Source organism: Pecten maximus, chromosome 9 (genome assembly GCF_902652985.1).
Source record: "Pecten maximus chromosome 9, xPecMax1.1, whole genome shotgun sequence".
In the NCBI taxonomy this organism is placed as follows: Eukaryota; Metazoa; Mollusca; class Bivalvia; order Pectinida; family Pectinidae; genus Pecten; species Pecten maximus.
In genome coordinates, this window is record NC_047023.1 from 1,686,349 (window position 1) to 1,705,306 (window position 18,958).

Below are 18,958 nucleotides of genomic sequence, written 5' to 3' on the forward strand. Positions count from 1 at the left end.
TATCTGACACATTAATTTACAGTAATCTCAAATAAAACAACAGCAATACAAAGTCCCCTGCCTGACCCAGGCGTGCACCTATTTATTTCCCATTTTTTAAACTACGTGTTATACTGATCACGTATACCAAGTTTCGTTAAAATCAGAGTAGTACTTTAGGAGTTGTCCGGACACACCTCAACCAATGAGAAGTCGGCGGCCATTTTGAAAAATGTTTTTTCGGGAAAAAAAATGTGGGATGCACAACTACATGTTATACTGATCATGAATACCAAGTTTCGTTAAAATCGGAGTAGTACTTTAGGAGGAGTTGTCCGGACAAGTCTCAACCAATGAGAAGTCGGCGGCCATTTTGAAAATTGGTTTTTCCGGGAAAAAAAATGTGGGATGCACAACTACATGTTATACTGATCATGTATACCAAGTTTCGTTAAAATCGGAGTAGTACTTTAGAAGGAGTTGTCCGGACAACTATTGCGTGACAGACAGACAGTCGGACGGACAGACGGACGGACAGAGGGTAAACCTATAGTCCCCCCGTTTTTCAAAGGGCAGGAGACTAAAAATCTAAAGTTAATTTATTTTACAATTGCGAACTAGTTACTACAGCTTTAATAATTATCAAAATTAATTACTCTTGTTGGTCCGGATGGAAGCGTGCAAGAAGGCTTACTATGGAAGGAAACCAGAGTTCCCGAGAGAAACCCATAGAAGTGTGCGAGAGGTCTTACTGTGGAAGGAAACCGGAGTTCCCGGAAAAACCCATGAAAGCGTGCGAGAGGTCTTACTGTGGAAGGAAACCGGAGTTCCCGGAGAAACCCATGGAAGCGTGCGAGAGGTCTTACTGTGGAAGGAAATCGGAATTCCCAGAGAAACTCATGGAAGTGTGCGAGAGGTCTTTCTGTGGAAGGAAACAGGAGTTCCTGGAGAAACCCATGGAAGCATGCAAGAGGTCTTACTGCAGAAGGGAACCAGAGTTCCCAGAGAAACCCATGGAAGCATGCAAGAGGTCTTACTGCAGAAGGGAACCAGAGTTCCCAGAGAAACTCATGGAAGTGTGCGAGAGGTCTTTCTGTGGAAGGAACCCAGAGTTCCTGGAGAAACCCATGGAAGCATAAGAGAGGTCTTAATGTTTAAGGAAACCGGAGTTCCCAGAGAAACACATGGAAGTGTGTGAGAGGTCTTTCTGTGGAAGGAACCCAGAGTTCCTGGAGAAACCCATGGAAGCATAAGAGAGGTCTTAATGTTTAAGGAAACCGGAGTTCCCAGAGAAACTCATAGAAGTGTGTGAGAGGTCTTTCTGTGGAAGGAAACTGGAGTTCCTGGAGAAACCCATGGAAGCATGCGAGAGGTCTTACTGTGGGAGGAAACCAGAGTTCCCAGAGAAACCCATGGAAGTGTGTGAGAGGTCTTACTGTAGGAGGAAACCGGAGTTCCCAGAGAAACCCACATGGCCAGGCAGGTGACGTAACCCCAAAACAGATTGTTGTTGTGACTTTTAAGGCAATACTTCCATCATTTTCCTAGAAGTAGGAAAATTGAACTGAACTTGCCTGGGCATTTACCAGGAGTAGAAGTAAAACTATGGAATCTTTTACACAAGGGTCCAATAAGTGTCAATCAACTGGAGCTGAAACAAGTCTTATAAACTCAAGGATATTGCTGTTTGGTCCGTATTTGTTCGCCACTAATTATCTTGAAAGACTCCAAAAACAGTCATCTCTATTCAAAACATCTTCATTTTGATTTATCTTTTCAAATTGAAAATTCACTTTCAGAAAACATCAGATGTCGAGCAACAGATCACCAACAAATAAGCAATGCTACACTTTTTTGGCTCGTTATTAAGGGCACACAATCCAACAACTTACGTTGCTTTAACCCACCTAATTGTGTAAATATTTTGCTGGTCTGATATCTATATCATGATTATTTAGTACACAATTCATTAACAGTATGACCTAGTTAATTGGGGATGTGTTCCCTAACACAGATTACAATGGCCTGAGTAATACACACATCTATATTAGTGGCGATGTGACCCAGTTTAGAAGAAAATGTTTCACATCATTAAGTGTTTTAGTTTTTGCATGTGAAAAGGATTTTGTCATAAAAAAATTAGCTCTCGTGCACATGAAACTGTCCCATTAACCTATTTCATATATATAGTAGAGCAGTTTTCTTGGCGGACTTTAAATCTTAATTTACACTTACACTTAATTTACACTAAATTTACACTTACATTTGATTTACACTTAATTTACACTTAATTTACACTTTATAGTTGACTGTAACACCGGTAAGTGGTGATCATTGATAATAGTAAATATAGCAAGAAAATACAAAATGTCTTCAAGACATAAATGCCCCTGCTGCCACTTGACATCCTGAAACACAGTTTGGTGAGGATCGTATCAGCAGTTACGAACGGAACATGGGTAACACAAAATGCCCCCACATTTCATGGTGGAAGCATAAAATCAACAAAATGCTAGAAAGAAAAATACATACATTTGTATGTGAAAGAACAAGGAAAAATACATTCCTGCTAAGTGTCCCAACAAGAATCAAACCCAGGTCTCCGGCGTGATAATCCGAGGTTCTATACATCCTGAGCTATAGAACTAAACTCCTTCAGCTGAGTGACAAAGACTGTATTTAACATCATGTACAAGACCAAATCGACTTACTCCTCATACACATATACATGTAACACACAATATAAATTCAATCAACTTGAAGCAAATTCACCAGACATAATAGCTCAAATACAATTTATGTAAACTCCTTCACCATCCCGTAATCATAAAAAATATGAGACACTTTGTCGCAAATATATATATATTTTTCAATTTTATCAAAATTTATAGCCTCAAAAAATTAATGTTTATTTGTTCAAAACTTTGATGACAGTTAATAATCATGTTGCTAAATTAAAGTTTGAATGAAATAATCTTTTTGCATGAGTACATGTATTTTAAGAATTAAAAATATTCTGGCATTTGGAGAATATTTTTAAGGTCAACTTAGAAAAATGTCTGATAATATATGTTTTCTACATGTGATGGGATACCAGTGTCCTAGTGTAATTCATGTGTCTACCTTCCCGGATGTCTTAAGTTCTTCAGATGGCTTTACTACAGTCAGAGGCAAGGACAGCGTCTGGAATGTGTTCAAGTGTGACTTAAATATGTAGTAAAATTTGCAATTCAAATAAAACAGCCATACCTCCCTTGATACTTGAGAGATTTTACGAAACGATCCAAGAAAGGCGAGTTTTCTACCTATAACCACTGAAGCGGCCGACCAAACGTGATTGCTACACCAAAATGACAATGTTTTGATAAAGATTTATGTTCAAATATACATGTATACAGTTTTCAATTAAAAGCAAAAAAGGTATATATTCAGAAACTATCAACAGTATACATGAAAGCTTTAGCCATTCAATGTTTTTTTAATAGTATAAAATATGTAAATAATCCAAATATATTCACTGCAGAAATTTTACATGAATGAGTAAACAGCATGCAAGGTGAAAGAAAAATATATTATTTTATCACAAATTAAGATTTTCAAGAGTGAAAAATCTGTCAAATGTGCGCTAGTGGCCATGTATTGATATGATGTCTGTATAGTCAAGGTTTGGTTAGGACAGTACATGTCCTGAGAGAAATTCAGATCATTATCCAGATATTAGATAAATAAGCCTATACAAACAGTAAAGTATTGCTCAAGGCTTAATGTGAATACAGATGTATCTGTAAAAGTTTTATCATGGCGAGTTACACATGCACAATAAAATATTGCCCCAAGGAAAATCTGAAGACATCTTTATACACTCGACACTTTGTCAACTTTTGTGATAAATTACCTAGATCATTCTGAACATTATAATTAATTGCTGTACAATTGAAGTCTGCGGTTGGTAAAGTCATGCTTCAAGTATGTACATCAAAAGTTTAAGAAATCATGTCATTAATACAAATTATATATTTCTACAGAAAGCTCCTCACATCTAACTGAAGATAATTTAAGATACAAATGTATATATACCTCAATCATACACAGACATCAGCCCTGTAGCTCTCAGTACACATAACATTATTTCAAATGAAGTTTAAAACACTTTAAAAATATATCCTTTTTTTTTTGAGGAAACTAATTGAAAAGGAAATCACTTAAGCTGAAAACATCTTAATGTCCTTAGAATTAATCATGTGACATAAGCTGACTGTTGATCACGCCTCATTTGTCATAGAAGAAAATGAGTCGTTAGTATTTCTGTAAAACAGGAAAACAAACTAGTTCAGATATAACAAGCCATTTATATACATCTATCTGTGTATAAACAATGTCACTATCATTCTCACTATTCCATGATAAACTATTTTATTTAGCTGTATATTTTTGTATAGAAAGTCACTAGTATTATATAAGTTTTCATTATATAATTGACACTGACCTTGACCTTAACACCATATAATGGACAATGACCTTGACCTTAACACCATATAATGGACACTGACCTTGACCTTAACACCATATAATGGACACTGACCTTGACCTTAACAACATGTAATGGACACTGACCTTGACCTCAACAACGTGTAAAGGACACTGACCTTGACCGTAACACCATATAACGGACAATGACCTTGATCTTAACACCATATAATGGACACTGACCTTGACCTTAACACCATATAATGGACACTGACCTTGACCTTAACACCATGTAATGGACACTGACCTTGACCTCAACAACATGTTAAGGACACTGACCTTGACCTTAACACCATATAACAGACAATGACCATGACCTTAACACCATATAATGGACACTGACCTTGACCTTAACACCATATAATGGACACTGACCTTGACCTTAACACCATATAATGGACACTGACCTTGACTTAAACACCATGTTATTTATTGTATGGAGTCTCATCACAATCAATATGGAAATACTTATTGACGTGTTTTTTTCTACAATTTTTTCATTCTTATTTCCACATTCATGAGAAGTTTCTCAATATATATCTTACTTAAAGATTATGTAAATGGTCCTATAAAATTTTACAGAATTATAAATATATATACATTGTAAAGTTTTCCGATTATATACTTGTGTTTCAGAAAAACTTAATTTCTATCTGTATTTTTCATATTGAAGTCAATAATTATTATCAAGATACTAAAGTCAGACCCATGACAGAGTCAGTAAACAACAGAACAATAGCGATCCCCGACAAACAACAACACCATCGACAACTACTGACCACAGAACCATACAAGTGTTATTACTGACCCATGAGGTCTGAGACCTGACCACAGGACCATACTAGTGCTATAACTGACCCATGAGGTCTGAGACCTGACAACAGGACCATACTAGTGTTATCACTGACCCATGAGGTCTGAGACCTGACCACAGGACCATACTAGTGCTATCACTGACCCATGAGGTCTGGGACCTGACCACAGGATCATACTAGTGTTATCACTGACCCATGAGGTCTGAGACCTGACCACAGGACCATACTAGTGTTATCACTGACACATGAGGTCTGAGACCTGACAATAAGACCATACTAGTGCTATCACTGACACATGAGGTCTGAGACCTGACCACAGGACCATACTAGTGACATCACTGACCCATGAGGTCTGAGACCTGACCACAGGACCATACTAGTGTTATCACTGACCCATGAGGTCTGAGACCTGACAACAGGACCATACTAGTGTTATCACTGATCCATGAGGTCTGAGACCTGACCACAGGACCATACTAGTGCTATCACTGACCCATGAGGTCTGAGACCTGACAATAAGACCATACTAGTGCTATCACTGACACATGAGGTCTGAGACCTGACCACAGGACCATGCAGCATTCATTGACCCATGACATCATACACTGACAAAAGAACCACCTCAAAATCATTGATCCATGACATCATACGCTGACAAAAGAACCACCTCAAAATCATTGATCCATGACATCATACGCTGACAAAAGAACCACACAAAATCACAGACCCATGACACGCTGAAAAGAATCACTTGACTAAGACGCACAGTAAGTCTACATTTTCATCATCAGAATAAATGTTATAGTAAAAATATATACCTGGTGTTATAGTAATGATATATGCCTGGTGTTATAGTAATGATATATACCTGGTGTTATAGTAATGATATATACCTGGTGTTATAGGTATGATATATACCTGGTGTTATAGGTATGATATATACCTGGTGATATAGGTATGATATATATACCTGGTGTTATAGTAATGATATATACCTGGTGTTATAGTAATGATATATACCTGGTGTTATAGTAATGATATATATACCTGGTGTTATAGTAATGATATATACCTGGTGTTATAGTAATGATATATACCTGGTGTTATAGTAATGATATATACCTGGTGTTATAGGTATGATATATACCTGGTGTTATAGTAATGATATATACCTGGTGTTATAGGTATGATATATACCTGGTGTTATAGGTATGATATATACCTGGTGTTATAGGTATGATATATACCTGGTGTTATAGGTATGATATATATCTGGTGTTATAGTAATGATATATATACCTGGTGTTATAGGTATGATATATACCTGGTGTTATAGGTATGATATATACCTGGTGTTATAGTAATGATATATATACCTAGTGTTATAGGTATGATATATACCTGGTGTTATAGTAATGATATATATACCTGGTGTTATAGTAATGATATATATACCTGGTGTTATAGTAATGATATATACCTGGTGTTATAGGTATGATATAAACCTGGTGTTATAGTAATGATATATACCTGGTGTTATAGGTATGATATATACCTGGTGTTATAGGTATGATATATACCTGGTGTTATAGGTATGGTATATACCTGGTGTTATAGGTATGATATATACCTGGTGTTATAGTAATGATATATACCTGGTGTTATAGGTATGATATATACCTGGTGTTATAGGTATGATATATACCTGGTGTTATAGGTATGATATATACCTGGTGATATAGGTATGATATATACCTGGTGTTATAGGTATGATATATACCTGGTGTTATAGGTATGATATATACCTTGTGTTATAGGTATGATATATATACCTTGTGTTATAGTAATTATATATACCTGGTGTTATAGGTATGATATATACCTGGTGTTATAGTAATGATATATACCTGGTGTTATAGTTATGATATATACCTGGTGTTACAGGTATGATATACACCTGGTGTTATAGGTATGATATATACCTGGTGTTATAGTAATGATATATATCTGATGTTATAGTTATGATATATACCTGGTGTTATAGGTATGATATATACCTGGTGTTATAGTAATGATATATATCTGGTGTTATAGTAATGATATATACCTGGTGTTATAGGTATGATATATACCTGGTGTTATAGGTATGATATATACCTGGTGTTATAGGTATGATATATACCTGGTGTTATAGGTTACATATATACCTTGTGTTATAGGTATGATATATATACCTGGTGTTATAGGTATGATATATATACCTGGTGTTATAGTAATGTTATATACCTGGTGTTATAGTAAAGATATATACCTAGTATTATAGTAATGATATATACCTGGTGTTATAGGTATGATATATACCTGGTGATATAGGTATGATATATACCTGGTGTTATAGGTATGATATATATCTGGTGTTATAGTAATGATATATACCTGGTGTTATAGGTATGATATATACCTGGTGTTATAGGTATGATATATACCTGGTGTTATAGGTATGATATATACCTGGTGTTATAGGTTACATATATACCTTGTGTTATAGGTATGATATATATACCTGGTGTTATAGGTATGATATATATACCTGGTGTTATAGTAATGTTATATACCTGGTGTTATAGTAATGATATATATGCCTGGTGTTATAGTAATGATATATACCTGGTGTTATAGGTATGATATATACCTGGTGTTATAGGTATGATATATACCTGGTGTTATAGGTATGATATATACCTGGTGTTATAGTAATGATATATATACCTGGTGTTATAGTAATGATATATACCTGGTGTTATAGGTATGATATATACCTAGTGTTATAGTAATGATATATACCTGGTGTTATAGGTATGATATATACCTGGTGTTATAGGTATGATATATACCTAGTGTTATAGTAATGATATATACCTGGTGTTATAGTTATGATATATACCTGGTGTTATAGGTATGATATATACCTAGTGTTATAGGTATGATATATACCTGGTGTTATAGTAATGTTATATACCTGGTGTTATAGGTATGATATATACCTGGTGTTATAGTAATGATATATACCTGGTGTTATAGGTATGATATATACCTGGTGTTTTAATGACACACCTTGTGCTCTAATATACACCTACAAAGTGTAGCTATAGGTTGGCCTGCTACATGTACTTTGTATAATAGTTTGACATCGCTGTAGATTAATATTATTATCCTCTTGGCGACACACACACACATATTTATATATATATCTATCATGTAACCATTATGTTATCAAAAATTATCGGAATGTTGATTATAAAATGATCGACACAAACAACTGTTTACAGATTTACGTTCCACCAGAGATTTGTATTCCACGGTGGTATGGGCGTGTACGCCCTCGAGCTCATGGGCATAGAATTAAACCGCGCGCGGCTTGATATGGTACACGTGTACATAAGTGTGTTACAAGCACATGTAGGACGCTACAAACAGCGTAAATGTTTCTATCATTGTCGACCTGACTATTAATATTTCCGTATCATACTTAATGTAGAACTAGCAATCTAGCGTCTTGTGTATGACATTGTTTACGCGTACTGGACCCTTTCTAAAGCCATGCCATGCTGTGTAACTGCAATCTATGATCTAAATAATTATGCCAACTTGAGTCTAGAGATCGATCTTTAAATTTAACAACTTGCTGTAACAATCACTGGACAAATTAAAGTCATCTTACCTGAGTCTAAGTTGATCCACTTCTTAGTTCATTAAGTATTCGGGCAATACACACCACACGGGACAAACTTCATGTAAACAACTTCAATAGTTTGACCTTTGACCTCTAGGATTTTTTTCATTCGGTCATGTGCTTATTACGGAAAGGCATCCAAGTGTGTAGTTATTCGTAGTAAAGCGATCATGTGTACATGATATGCCACAGTGTCCATTTCATTGATGTCACAAAGCTGCTTACGTTTAATGACGGCGGATTTTATTGTACGTGTAATTACTAGCAACTCAAACTTATACACGTGTGCATGTGCTACACGTGCATATACGATCGAGTATATCTTTGGAATCAGGTTTTTTTCTGTCTTTCTCAGTCCCGTCCCGCCACCAGTTGACCACAGGCCAGTGAGACCCGACTATGTGTATCAGTTTATGTGTATTCGGATCTATATAGTTTTAATTGTGGGTTAACATACTTCACCCACTCGAGGGTAGGTCCTGATGTTCCTGGGCACCCGACTGGATCCACCACACAGATCAACTTGCCAGTTACATTACATATATTATATGTATAATATCCTGTAGTTTTCAAACGACAAAGATCACAGCAAGAAATTACATTATCTATATATGCATTTCTCGGAGATGTACTGAACGGAACAGGCATAAAGTACAACTGATCGTGTATAAAATGATTAATTTGCATATGATAATTGTTCTCATATTACATTTATCTACGACTCACTTTATATTTATCTACGACTCATGTTATATTTATCCACGACTCTCACGTTATATTTATCTACGACCCTCATGTTATATTTATCTACGACCCTCATGTTATATTTATCTACGACTCTCATGCTATATTTATCCACGACTCTCACGTTATATTTATCTACAAACCTCACGTTATATTTATCTACGACTCTCACTTTATATTTATCTACGACTCTCACGTTATATTTATCTACGACTCATGTTATATTTATCCACGACTCTCACGTTATATTTATCTACAACTCTCACGTTACATTTATCCACGACTCGCGTTATATTTATCTACGACTCTCACGTTATATTTATCTACGACTCTCACGTTACATTTATCCACGACTTACGTTATATTTATCTACGACTCTCACGTTATATTTATCTACGACCCTCATGTTATATTTATCTACGACTCTCACTTTATATTTATCTACGACTCTCACGTTATATTTATCTACGACCTTCACGTTATATTTATCCACACCTCTCACGTTATATTTATCTGCAGCTCACATATATATATCTACGACTCACATTACCATTGGTGTTTCACCGCTCAGATTTCTCGATTATTTCGATACGATACGAACAGGAAATAACGAACCTATTGTTATATAAATTGACATGATGGAATTATGCGCTACTACTCCTATTTGCTTTGTTGAAAAAATGGCTAAGGCTTTCCAGTCTTATTTTTTTGTCTCTAGACTATTTGGAGGTAAAAAAAAATATATCTATTTAAAATATATATAATTTTTTTTTTACACAATTCTATGTAGAATCTAAATATTTCGTGTTTACAGAGAGAATCCCTCTTTCATATGACAATTTAAAAGTAAGAATTTTGTATATTTATTTCACCAAAATATTGAAATTTGAAAAAAAATAGTTTTGTCATGAATGAAATCATATAATCTTTCTTGCAGTGATAGATTATGATAATAATTGGATTATGGAAGATTAAAAAAACATTTGGCATTCCTTACCACGAAAATAAAAATAATGGAACACATTATTGTCGTGTTTTTTTTTTATCGCATAAATAGTAGTTATCTGTCCACCATTACAAATGCAGTTATTTATCTTTTATATAAAAAAGTGAAAGAATTATTATTTAATTCATAATATCAACTTTTTTAGAAAAAGAAATCGGCCTAGCAATATGACGAAAGAAATTACACAAGTCTATAAAATATTTCGTGTTTACAGAGAGAATCTTATTTCATTTGACAATCCGAGTACAAGTAAGAAATTTACATTTTCATTTCAAAGAAATATTTAGATTTGAACAAATAATTTGGTCACATATGTATCTAAATATTGGGTTATGGAAGAATAAAAACATATAAGATCTTCCTTACCATGAAAATAAAAATAATGGAACGCATTATTGTCGGTTTTTTTTACCATAAAGAGTAGTTATCTGTCCATTACGTTGTGTTTCACATTCCATTAAGAAACATGCCAAATACAATAATCGATTTATTTTATTTTATTTTTTTTTACATATAAAAAATGAAAGAATTATCATTCAATATTCATGATACCAACTTTTGTAAGAAAAAAAATCGGCCCATAGCCACAAAAAAATGGCGGGACACACCAAGAGCGATAACTCGTATTCACGTACAAGCCAAGCATTTCAAAGATCCCGATCAACAGAAATGGCGACAACCATGTGGAGGTCACCCTTTCGTTTCTCAAATATTTTGAGAGTTGTTATGCGTCAGAAAAAATCTGACCGATATTACTCATTGGGCGCAGTACAAGAACAAGATGATGCAGTACAATATCCACCAGTCAAGCCGAAATTCCCTCCAGGTGAACAGCATGCACATAATATTTTAGGGACCGGTTTGTTGTGACACAACTTCAGAACTTGAACTTCTGAACTAAAGTAGTGTGATTAAATGAGTGTACATGTCATGATCATGTAAACTTCAAGTTGAAGTGGATGGTGTTCATCTTGGCTTGGAATAAATACTTGAATTCCAGTTTTTAAATTGTGGTACACTTATCACCGAACAATAACAAGAACAATCAGGTTTGGGAAATCTGCCATTTTCAGCTATATAGCTGATTTCAGGGGGGATTTCAGCTACTCTAGCTAAACATAGCTGCTATCGATAGCTGAATTCAACTACTTTAAATCAATTTACTTGTTGACGTGTCAAATACACAAAGTCGCACGTGCCCCGCAAAATAATCGGGTACGCCACCCTACCAGGCACGTTATTTAAACAACTTTCACGAATATAAACGTTGCATTTTTTTACATTTTATTTATATTCGTGGAAAATGTGTAAATACTGTGTCTGGTAGGGTGGCATATCCGATCATTTTGTGGTGCACATGTGCGACTTTGTGTATTTGACACATAAACAGGTAAATTGTTTAGAAGTAGCTGAATCCAGCTATTGATAGTAGCTAAAGTAGCTGAAAATGACATATTTCCCCCACCTGACAATTGTCCGAAAGGTTTCAAGTTCCTATATTGTTTTTACGCTAAATTGTCTAATGACAAATGTCTTCAGCATTATGCTGTTATCTTGGGGAGGCTCGTTCAACCAAACCTTTGTTTGCACTGAAACAAATTATTGAATTTCTAGTCAGAGACAACAGTATCAAATGCTTCCTAGGTTACTCCACCAGTCCACCTACATGTATTGAATTGGTGAAGCAGTTTGTCAATAATTCTCAAGCTTGTATTCAGTGTGTTCAACAAAATGCCACATAATCCATGGAACCATAATTAGGAAATCATCCTGATCAGTATATCTGTTAATAAGAGAATGAAACATCTTCCTGACCACTATCAATCCAAATGCGAGTTTTCAAGACTGTTAAACAGTCACTTGCATGCAGAGTGTTAGCTGGTCAGCACTGGTAACCCCAAAACATTGAATTTCCCCGCGCCAGTTTGAATTTTTAAATGTAAGTGAGAGTTTTAAATGTCGTGTTAATATATTCAGTGTAATTGAGGAATTCAGTGATATTCAATGTTAAGTGAGGTAGTTCAATGTAACCTGAGGAGCCGGTAGCCTGAGTCAAGGAGCCATGAACCGTTACGCATTGTATCCGTGCGCTCGACAAATGGTAGAGTTTACTTGTACTACTGGAATGCAGGAATATTTGTTGAATGTTCATAATGTTGTCACACTAAATATCACTTTTTTTTGTTTATTGACAGTCATCATTACCAGACTGGTAATGATGACTGTCAATAAAGAAAAAAGTGACATTAAGTATTATTTAAAATAGCTTAAAAATACAGTTTTAACAAAACAGTTCATTATAGCTTAGCATATAAATTCAGTTGTGTGCCACATTCTCTATCATACTGAAATTTTACTCTGAAGAGTTCTGACTATTATCTATAGAAATATAAGCAAAAGTTTGGGTTTAGTTTAGGTATAGACATTGTGGGGCCCATATGATCACTGATCACGTGACTTGTCAGTCAATTCGTTATCTATTTTTTTCGTCACTGTTGTACGTTGTCGGGTCATAAGATTTCCCAACAGTAGACAGTGGAGAATCAGACAATGTACTCACTACTGCTACTTACATAGGATTTCCCAACAGTAGACAGTGGAGAATCAGACAATGTACTCAATACTGCTACTTACATAAGATTTCCCAACAGTAGACAGTGGATAATCAGACAATGTACTCACTACTGCTACTTACATAAGATGTCCCAACAGTAGACAGTGGAGAATCAGACAGTGTACTCACTACTGCTACTTACATAAGATGTCCCAACAGTAGACAGTGGAGAATCAGACAGTGTACTCACTACTGCTACTTACATAAGATGTCCCAACAGTAGACAGTGGAGAATCAGACAGTGTACTCACTACTGCTACTTACATAGTTCATAATACAATGTACTTTAATCATTTAAGGTGACTGGTCAGGATTGGAGCGAGAGTATGCATGGCAGATGTATCACTGGGAACAAGAAGTCCTGGAAATTCCCTCGGTAGAAGGGCGTATTGACTACATAAAAAAACTCCAGAAAAGCCACAACAAGTACAGGATTGATGGCCAGTTTGCTTGGTTCTTTGATGGCAAAAGTCTCGAGCCGCGACTGCTCAATTATCAGTTTGACAAAACGAAGACATTTCCCATTGAAGGTCTTCCGAGTATATATGATAATGTGGACATTAAAAGTGATTTAGAAGCTCTTACTCCTGTAGTAAAAGACATCATATTAAGTGAGTGTGATAAAGTCTCTCGCAGATCGTCACTAGCCAACCCTGTTGGACTGAACAAGGAAAAGATTTCTAAATTGTTGATAAAAAGTCTGATTCTAAAGATCCTTTCAAGCCTGTCCTGTAGTCATTCCCATTTACTTACGGCGGAATTATCCGAGGATGTTTTCCAACAAGCATACTGGGATCGGTATTCTGATAGAGGGCTTCTCCCTGAAAAAGAAAAACCTCAGAAAAAAGTGATGAAATATCAGGGAGAATATAAGACAAGTTTTCAACTGAGGACGGAGCTTCCATTACCAGAGGTAGGTCACACTAGACTGGTCATATGACCTGGTCCAATTACGCTATTGTCTTCCTACAATGGATGATCATGTATTCTGATACGCTACACCAGTTTTATACTTGATATTTTTCATTTTACCTTCAGAGTCAAGGTCAGAACATGGTGTCAGAGTTGTCTTGTGAATGGGTTTTGAGGTTATCTGGATGGCACAATATTTTTTTTTTTTTTATGAAATTCTATTTACCATTTTATAGTACTATGTAATAACTTAATAACTGTGTAACAGAGTGAATGATTAACTAATTTTAAATCACTGCCTCTGCTAGGGATCAAACTCAGGACTTCTGATTTACACTCAACCAATCTAGTTAAAGAGAATTCAAAGATCTTGCCGAAGGTGTGAAAAAAATTGCCCCCCCCCCCCCCCGCAGAGAAGTGTCATTTCCGTGTCCATACAATGTAGGAAAATGCATGATTATCTTAATTTATATCACTGTCTCATCAATGGATCATACCAAACTGATTGGGTTAGAGGTCTCTCTAGCCGAGATGTATATTATGGCTATATATAGTATTTTACCAGAGTTAATTATCATAGTAAGAGTTGATAAGGTTATATTGTGTTACAGTTTGTGGGCAGAGACTCGGACACCTGTGTTGGTCAAGATTACCCAAAGTGTCCATATCACCCTATAGTATTAGGACAAAGGAAAGAGAAATGTACACCGCATTTTCTACCTGGTAAGACCTACATTTATTTATATATTTATTTATTTATCTATAAGTAGTCATTTGTCAGCTCGTAGATAGAAAGTATATATGTTGTAGTGTCATTCTTGGGCTCTCTTTTGTACAAAACTCCAACAGCAACATAAGGTTTCCATGTAGTCTGTAAATGGACATTAAATGGTCTCTATATATAATTAAAACAATATTTGACAGAAAACAGTCAAGATCATAGTCCAACATATATATAATAAACACACTATTTGATTTGGAAATATCTCCCCCTATGTTCAGTAATAATGCTAACATGCTATCAGATCATTGGTCTACAATAAGACTTTTACTATTCATTTTTAGTGTATATTTGTAGCTATATAGATTAACAGTCATACAATTAGTTTTTGTAATTAAGAGCATATATATTGGTCTTTGATTTAGGTGTAAACCGTGGTTCTCCGTGTGAGTTTGGATATTTGTCGGTGGAGACGGTCAACTCCTTCAAATTAGACAAGGCAGCTGTAGATTATCAGTCCAGTCCTGAAATCATACCAGAACTCTGGAAAGGATTCGCTCTAAGTTCCTCCTTCCTATCTACTGTAGCACAGGCTCACTATCAAGGTAAGATATCACAACAGAGGACACAGGCTTACTATCAAGGTAAGGTATCACAACAGTCGACACAGGCTCACTATCAAGGTAAGATGTCACAACAATGGACACAGGCTCACTGTCAAGGTAAGAAATCACAACAGAGGACACAGGCTCACTATCAAGGTAAGATATCACAATAGAGGACACAGGCTCACTGTCAAGGTAAGATATCACAACAGTTGACACAGGCCCACTATCAAGGTAAGAAATCACAACAGAGGACACAGGCTCACTATCAAGGTAAGATATCACACCAATAGACACAGGCTCACTATCAAGGTAAGATATCACAACAGAGGACACAGGCTCACTATCAAGGTATGCTATCACAACAGACGACACAGGCTCACCAGTGAAAGATCCAGGGCGCGGGATGGTTAAAATCCCCCAAAATATACGTTTTGCCCCCATGGCCACTTGCAGAAAATATGTGGGGGCCAATTCACGCACAAATACTAGTGTGACCCGCATATGTATCAACATAAAGCGGGTATAAGATGTGTTTAATAATATTTTTAAACATGTTTTTATCAATCAAACGGAATTATAGCAAGTACAATACCGTATTGGTGTTGTCTTTACAACAAACATGGTTTAGGCAGAAGTCGTAATTAGAGTTACTCCCCTTGAGTCGCAAGAACGCTTAAAAATTTGACGAAAATCCAAGCGCTTATGTGACCTTTAACAACTCAAACAAACATGGCGGAAGCCACCTCCACACAGAAAAAAATATCACGTTTCTTTAGGACTCACCATCATGATGTAGAGAGAAGGCCAAATAAAAACACTGAACATAATAAAGACACAGCAGTGGACACAACAAGAAATGATACGAATAAGAAACATTCTGCAAAAAAATGAAAACACGATTTCCATGTAGATCTAGTTTGATGTTCATTATACATTAACATTGACTTTGTTTGATCATTTTCAGAATGAAAAATTCTGCATAAAGCATGATATTCAGTCTATTAATATTTCCTATTATACAATATAGTAGACAATACAGCAAAAATTTAATTGCAAAACCTTAACTAAGTGCAGTGTTTAAGATTTGTCTAATTTTTTTTTTAATTGTTACAGGATTCAATACCTACCACGACATGATGTATCCACTGACATCCCAGACCATAGTCACCGACGGCAGAAAGTTTCTATTTTCAGCGTATCAACTGAACACATTACACTTATGGAAGTCTGACGAAAGTAACCCAGTGTGTAATCTGTTCTGGCATAAAGAAATGACCTTGTTTGATGGTGTACAAAATGGCACTCTAGTAGGTTTCAATGACGATGTACTTAAAACTTTACTCCAGTTTTTAGTGTTAGGCACACAAGATGGAGGCTACAACATGACACCAACGATCTCTGACACCCAACCAACACAGACAATCGAGGACTTTGTACCTGTGGAGGAGGTTGTAGAACGAATACAACATGATGTTGATGAATTTACATTAGAACATAACGCACTGAAGGAGGACAGTGATTAAAGGAAAAATCATCTCCCGTCTCCTAGGACTAAATCAGGCAGGGCTAAATCAGTCAGAGCGGGACTTTATAGGTCATCTCAAAGGACTAAATCAGGCAGGGCTGGACTTTATAGGTCATCTCCTAGGACTAAATTAGTCAGGGCTAAATCAGGCGGGACTGGACTTTATAGGTCATCTCCTAGAACTAAATCAGTCAGGGCTGGACTTTATAGGTCATCTCAAAGGACTAAATCAGTCAGGGCTAAATCAGGCAGGACTGGACTTTATAGGTCATCTCAAAGGACTAAATCAGTCAGGGCAGGACTTTATAGGTCATCTCAAAGACTAAATCAGTCAGGGCAGGACTTTATAGGTCATCTCAAAGACTAAATCAGTCAGGGCAGGACTTTATAGGTCATCTCAAAGGACTAAATCAGTCAGGGCAGGACTTTATAGGTCATCTCAAAGGACTAAATCAGTCAGGGCTGGACTTAATAGGTCATCTCAAAGGACTAAATCAGTCAGGGCTGGACTTTATAGGTCATCTCAAAGGACTAAATCAGTCAGGGCTGGACTTAATAGGTCATCTCAAAGGACTAAATCAGTCAGGGCTGGACTTTATATAGGTCATCTCAAAGGACTAAATCAGTCAGGGCTGGACTTTATAGGTCATCTCAAAGGACTAAATCAGTCGGGGCTGGACTTTATATAGGTCATCTCAAAGGACTAAATCAGTCAGGGCTGGACTTTATAGGTCATCTCAAAGGACTAAATCATGCCGGCATCAACACCTAAATACATTTGGCGATTGCGAGCTCTGTTAACACTTCAATACACTTGGCAATGATGGGCTCTTCGTTAAAACCTCATGACACTTGGAGGTTGTGAGCTCTGTGTTAACACCTGGTTACAATTGGCGATTGTGAGCTCTGCGTTAAAACCTCATGACACTTGGCGATTGTGAGCTCTGTGTTAACACTTCAATACACTTGGCGATTGTAAGCTCTGTGTTAACACATCAATACACTTGGCGATTGCGAGCTCTGTGTTAACACATCAATACACTTGGCGATTGCGAGCTCTGTGTTAACACATCAATACACTGTGCATGGATGATGGAGGGTGCTTTGTTAGCATTTTATTACCCTGGCTGATGGAGAGTTCTCTAAATATTGCAGGTGTATCTAGAAATTTATTTCCATCTTTGTGATGTAACTTCCAGTATTGACTAGTAATTTGGTGTAAGAGGTGATTTAAATAAACAAATTCTACCCACCTGTAAGGATGTCTTTATGTCCATACTTTGGTTGGTCGTATGATATCTACCATCGGATGAAGTAAGCATGCTTTATTTACAAAGATTTAATCACCCTGATGTATGTAAAATACTTTTTAATAATCAAATGTACTCAGAGTTTGATGAAAATTTGTCAAAGTTTTCAACATTCTTTCTTTTTAAAGACAATTTGACTTTGTCATTCAGGATTTTGGTTAGTTTTAATTTCCGATGCATTATTTTGTTCAGTGGTTGAGATTATGATCTAAGGGAGGTAACCACCCTTATACAATGAAAAGTTCCAAGTATTATACCTTAGATGATAGACTGTATGTACATGTAATTTCAGATGACCTGTATATAAATGTCTTCTCTGTCTGTAATGTAATTGCTCATTTGATGGTTGATGAAATTAAATTATTTACTGTATGTACATAAAACAGTTTTTATCTTGGATTTGTTTATTGGCCAGTCATAAATAGTTAGAAATAGCTAATTAAACACAGACCCAAATATTAATT

At 35.9% G+C, this 18,958-nt stretch overlaps 2 protein-coding genes across 5 annotated transcripts in view; one reads left to right on the forward strand and one right to left on the reverse strand.

Annotated features, from left to right (window-relative positions):
- Positions 1-9,397, reverse strand: part of LOC117334357 (long-chain-fatty-acid--CoA ligase ACSBG2-like) — a 33,900-nt gene extending 24,503 nt beyond the window's left edge. The window contains exon 1 of the mRNA XM_033893931.1: positions 9,043-9,397. The gene's annotated coding sequence lies outside the window, so the exon portion shown is untranslated. The remainder of the gene's footprint in view (positions 1-9,042) is intronic.
- A 2,077-nt stretch (positions 9,398-11,474) lies between these two features.
- Positions 11,475-18,880, forward strand: LOC117334358 (28S ribosomal protein S30, mitochondrial-like). 4 transcript variants are annotated; one of them, XR_004534134.1, is made up of 6 exons: positions 11,475-11,630; positions 13,718-14,331; positions 14,942-15,053; positions 15,477-15,656; positions 16,773-17,493; positions 17,788-18,880. XR_004534134.1 is itself a non-coding variant. In XM_033893933.1 (6 exons), exons 1-5 carry the CDS (start codon positions 11,486-11,488, stop codon positions 17,180-17,182), a joined length of 1,461 nt encoding a protein of 486 aa, XP_033749824.1. In that variant the 5' UTR covers positions 11,475-11,485; the 3' UTR covers positions 17,183-17,219; positions 17,277-18,880. The 4 variants fall into 4 exon arrangements, 3 of the variants coding, with proteins under 3 accessions (XP_033749824.1, XP_033749825.1, XP_033749823.1); XM_033893933.1 differs by having other exon boundaries at positions 16,773-17,219; positions 17,277-18,880; XM_033893934.1 differs by having other exon boundaries at positions 16,773-17,219; positions 17,376-18,880.
- The last annotated feature ends 78 nt before the right edge of the window (positions 18,881-18,958 follow it).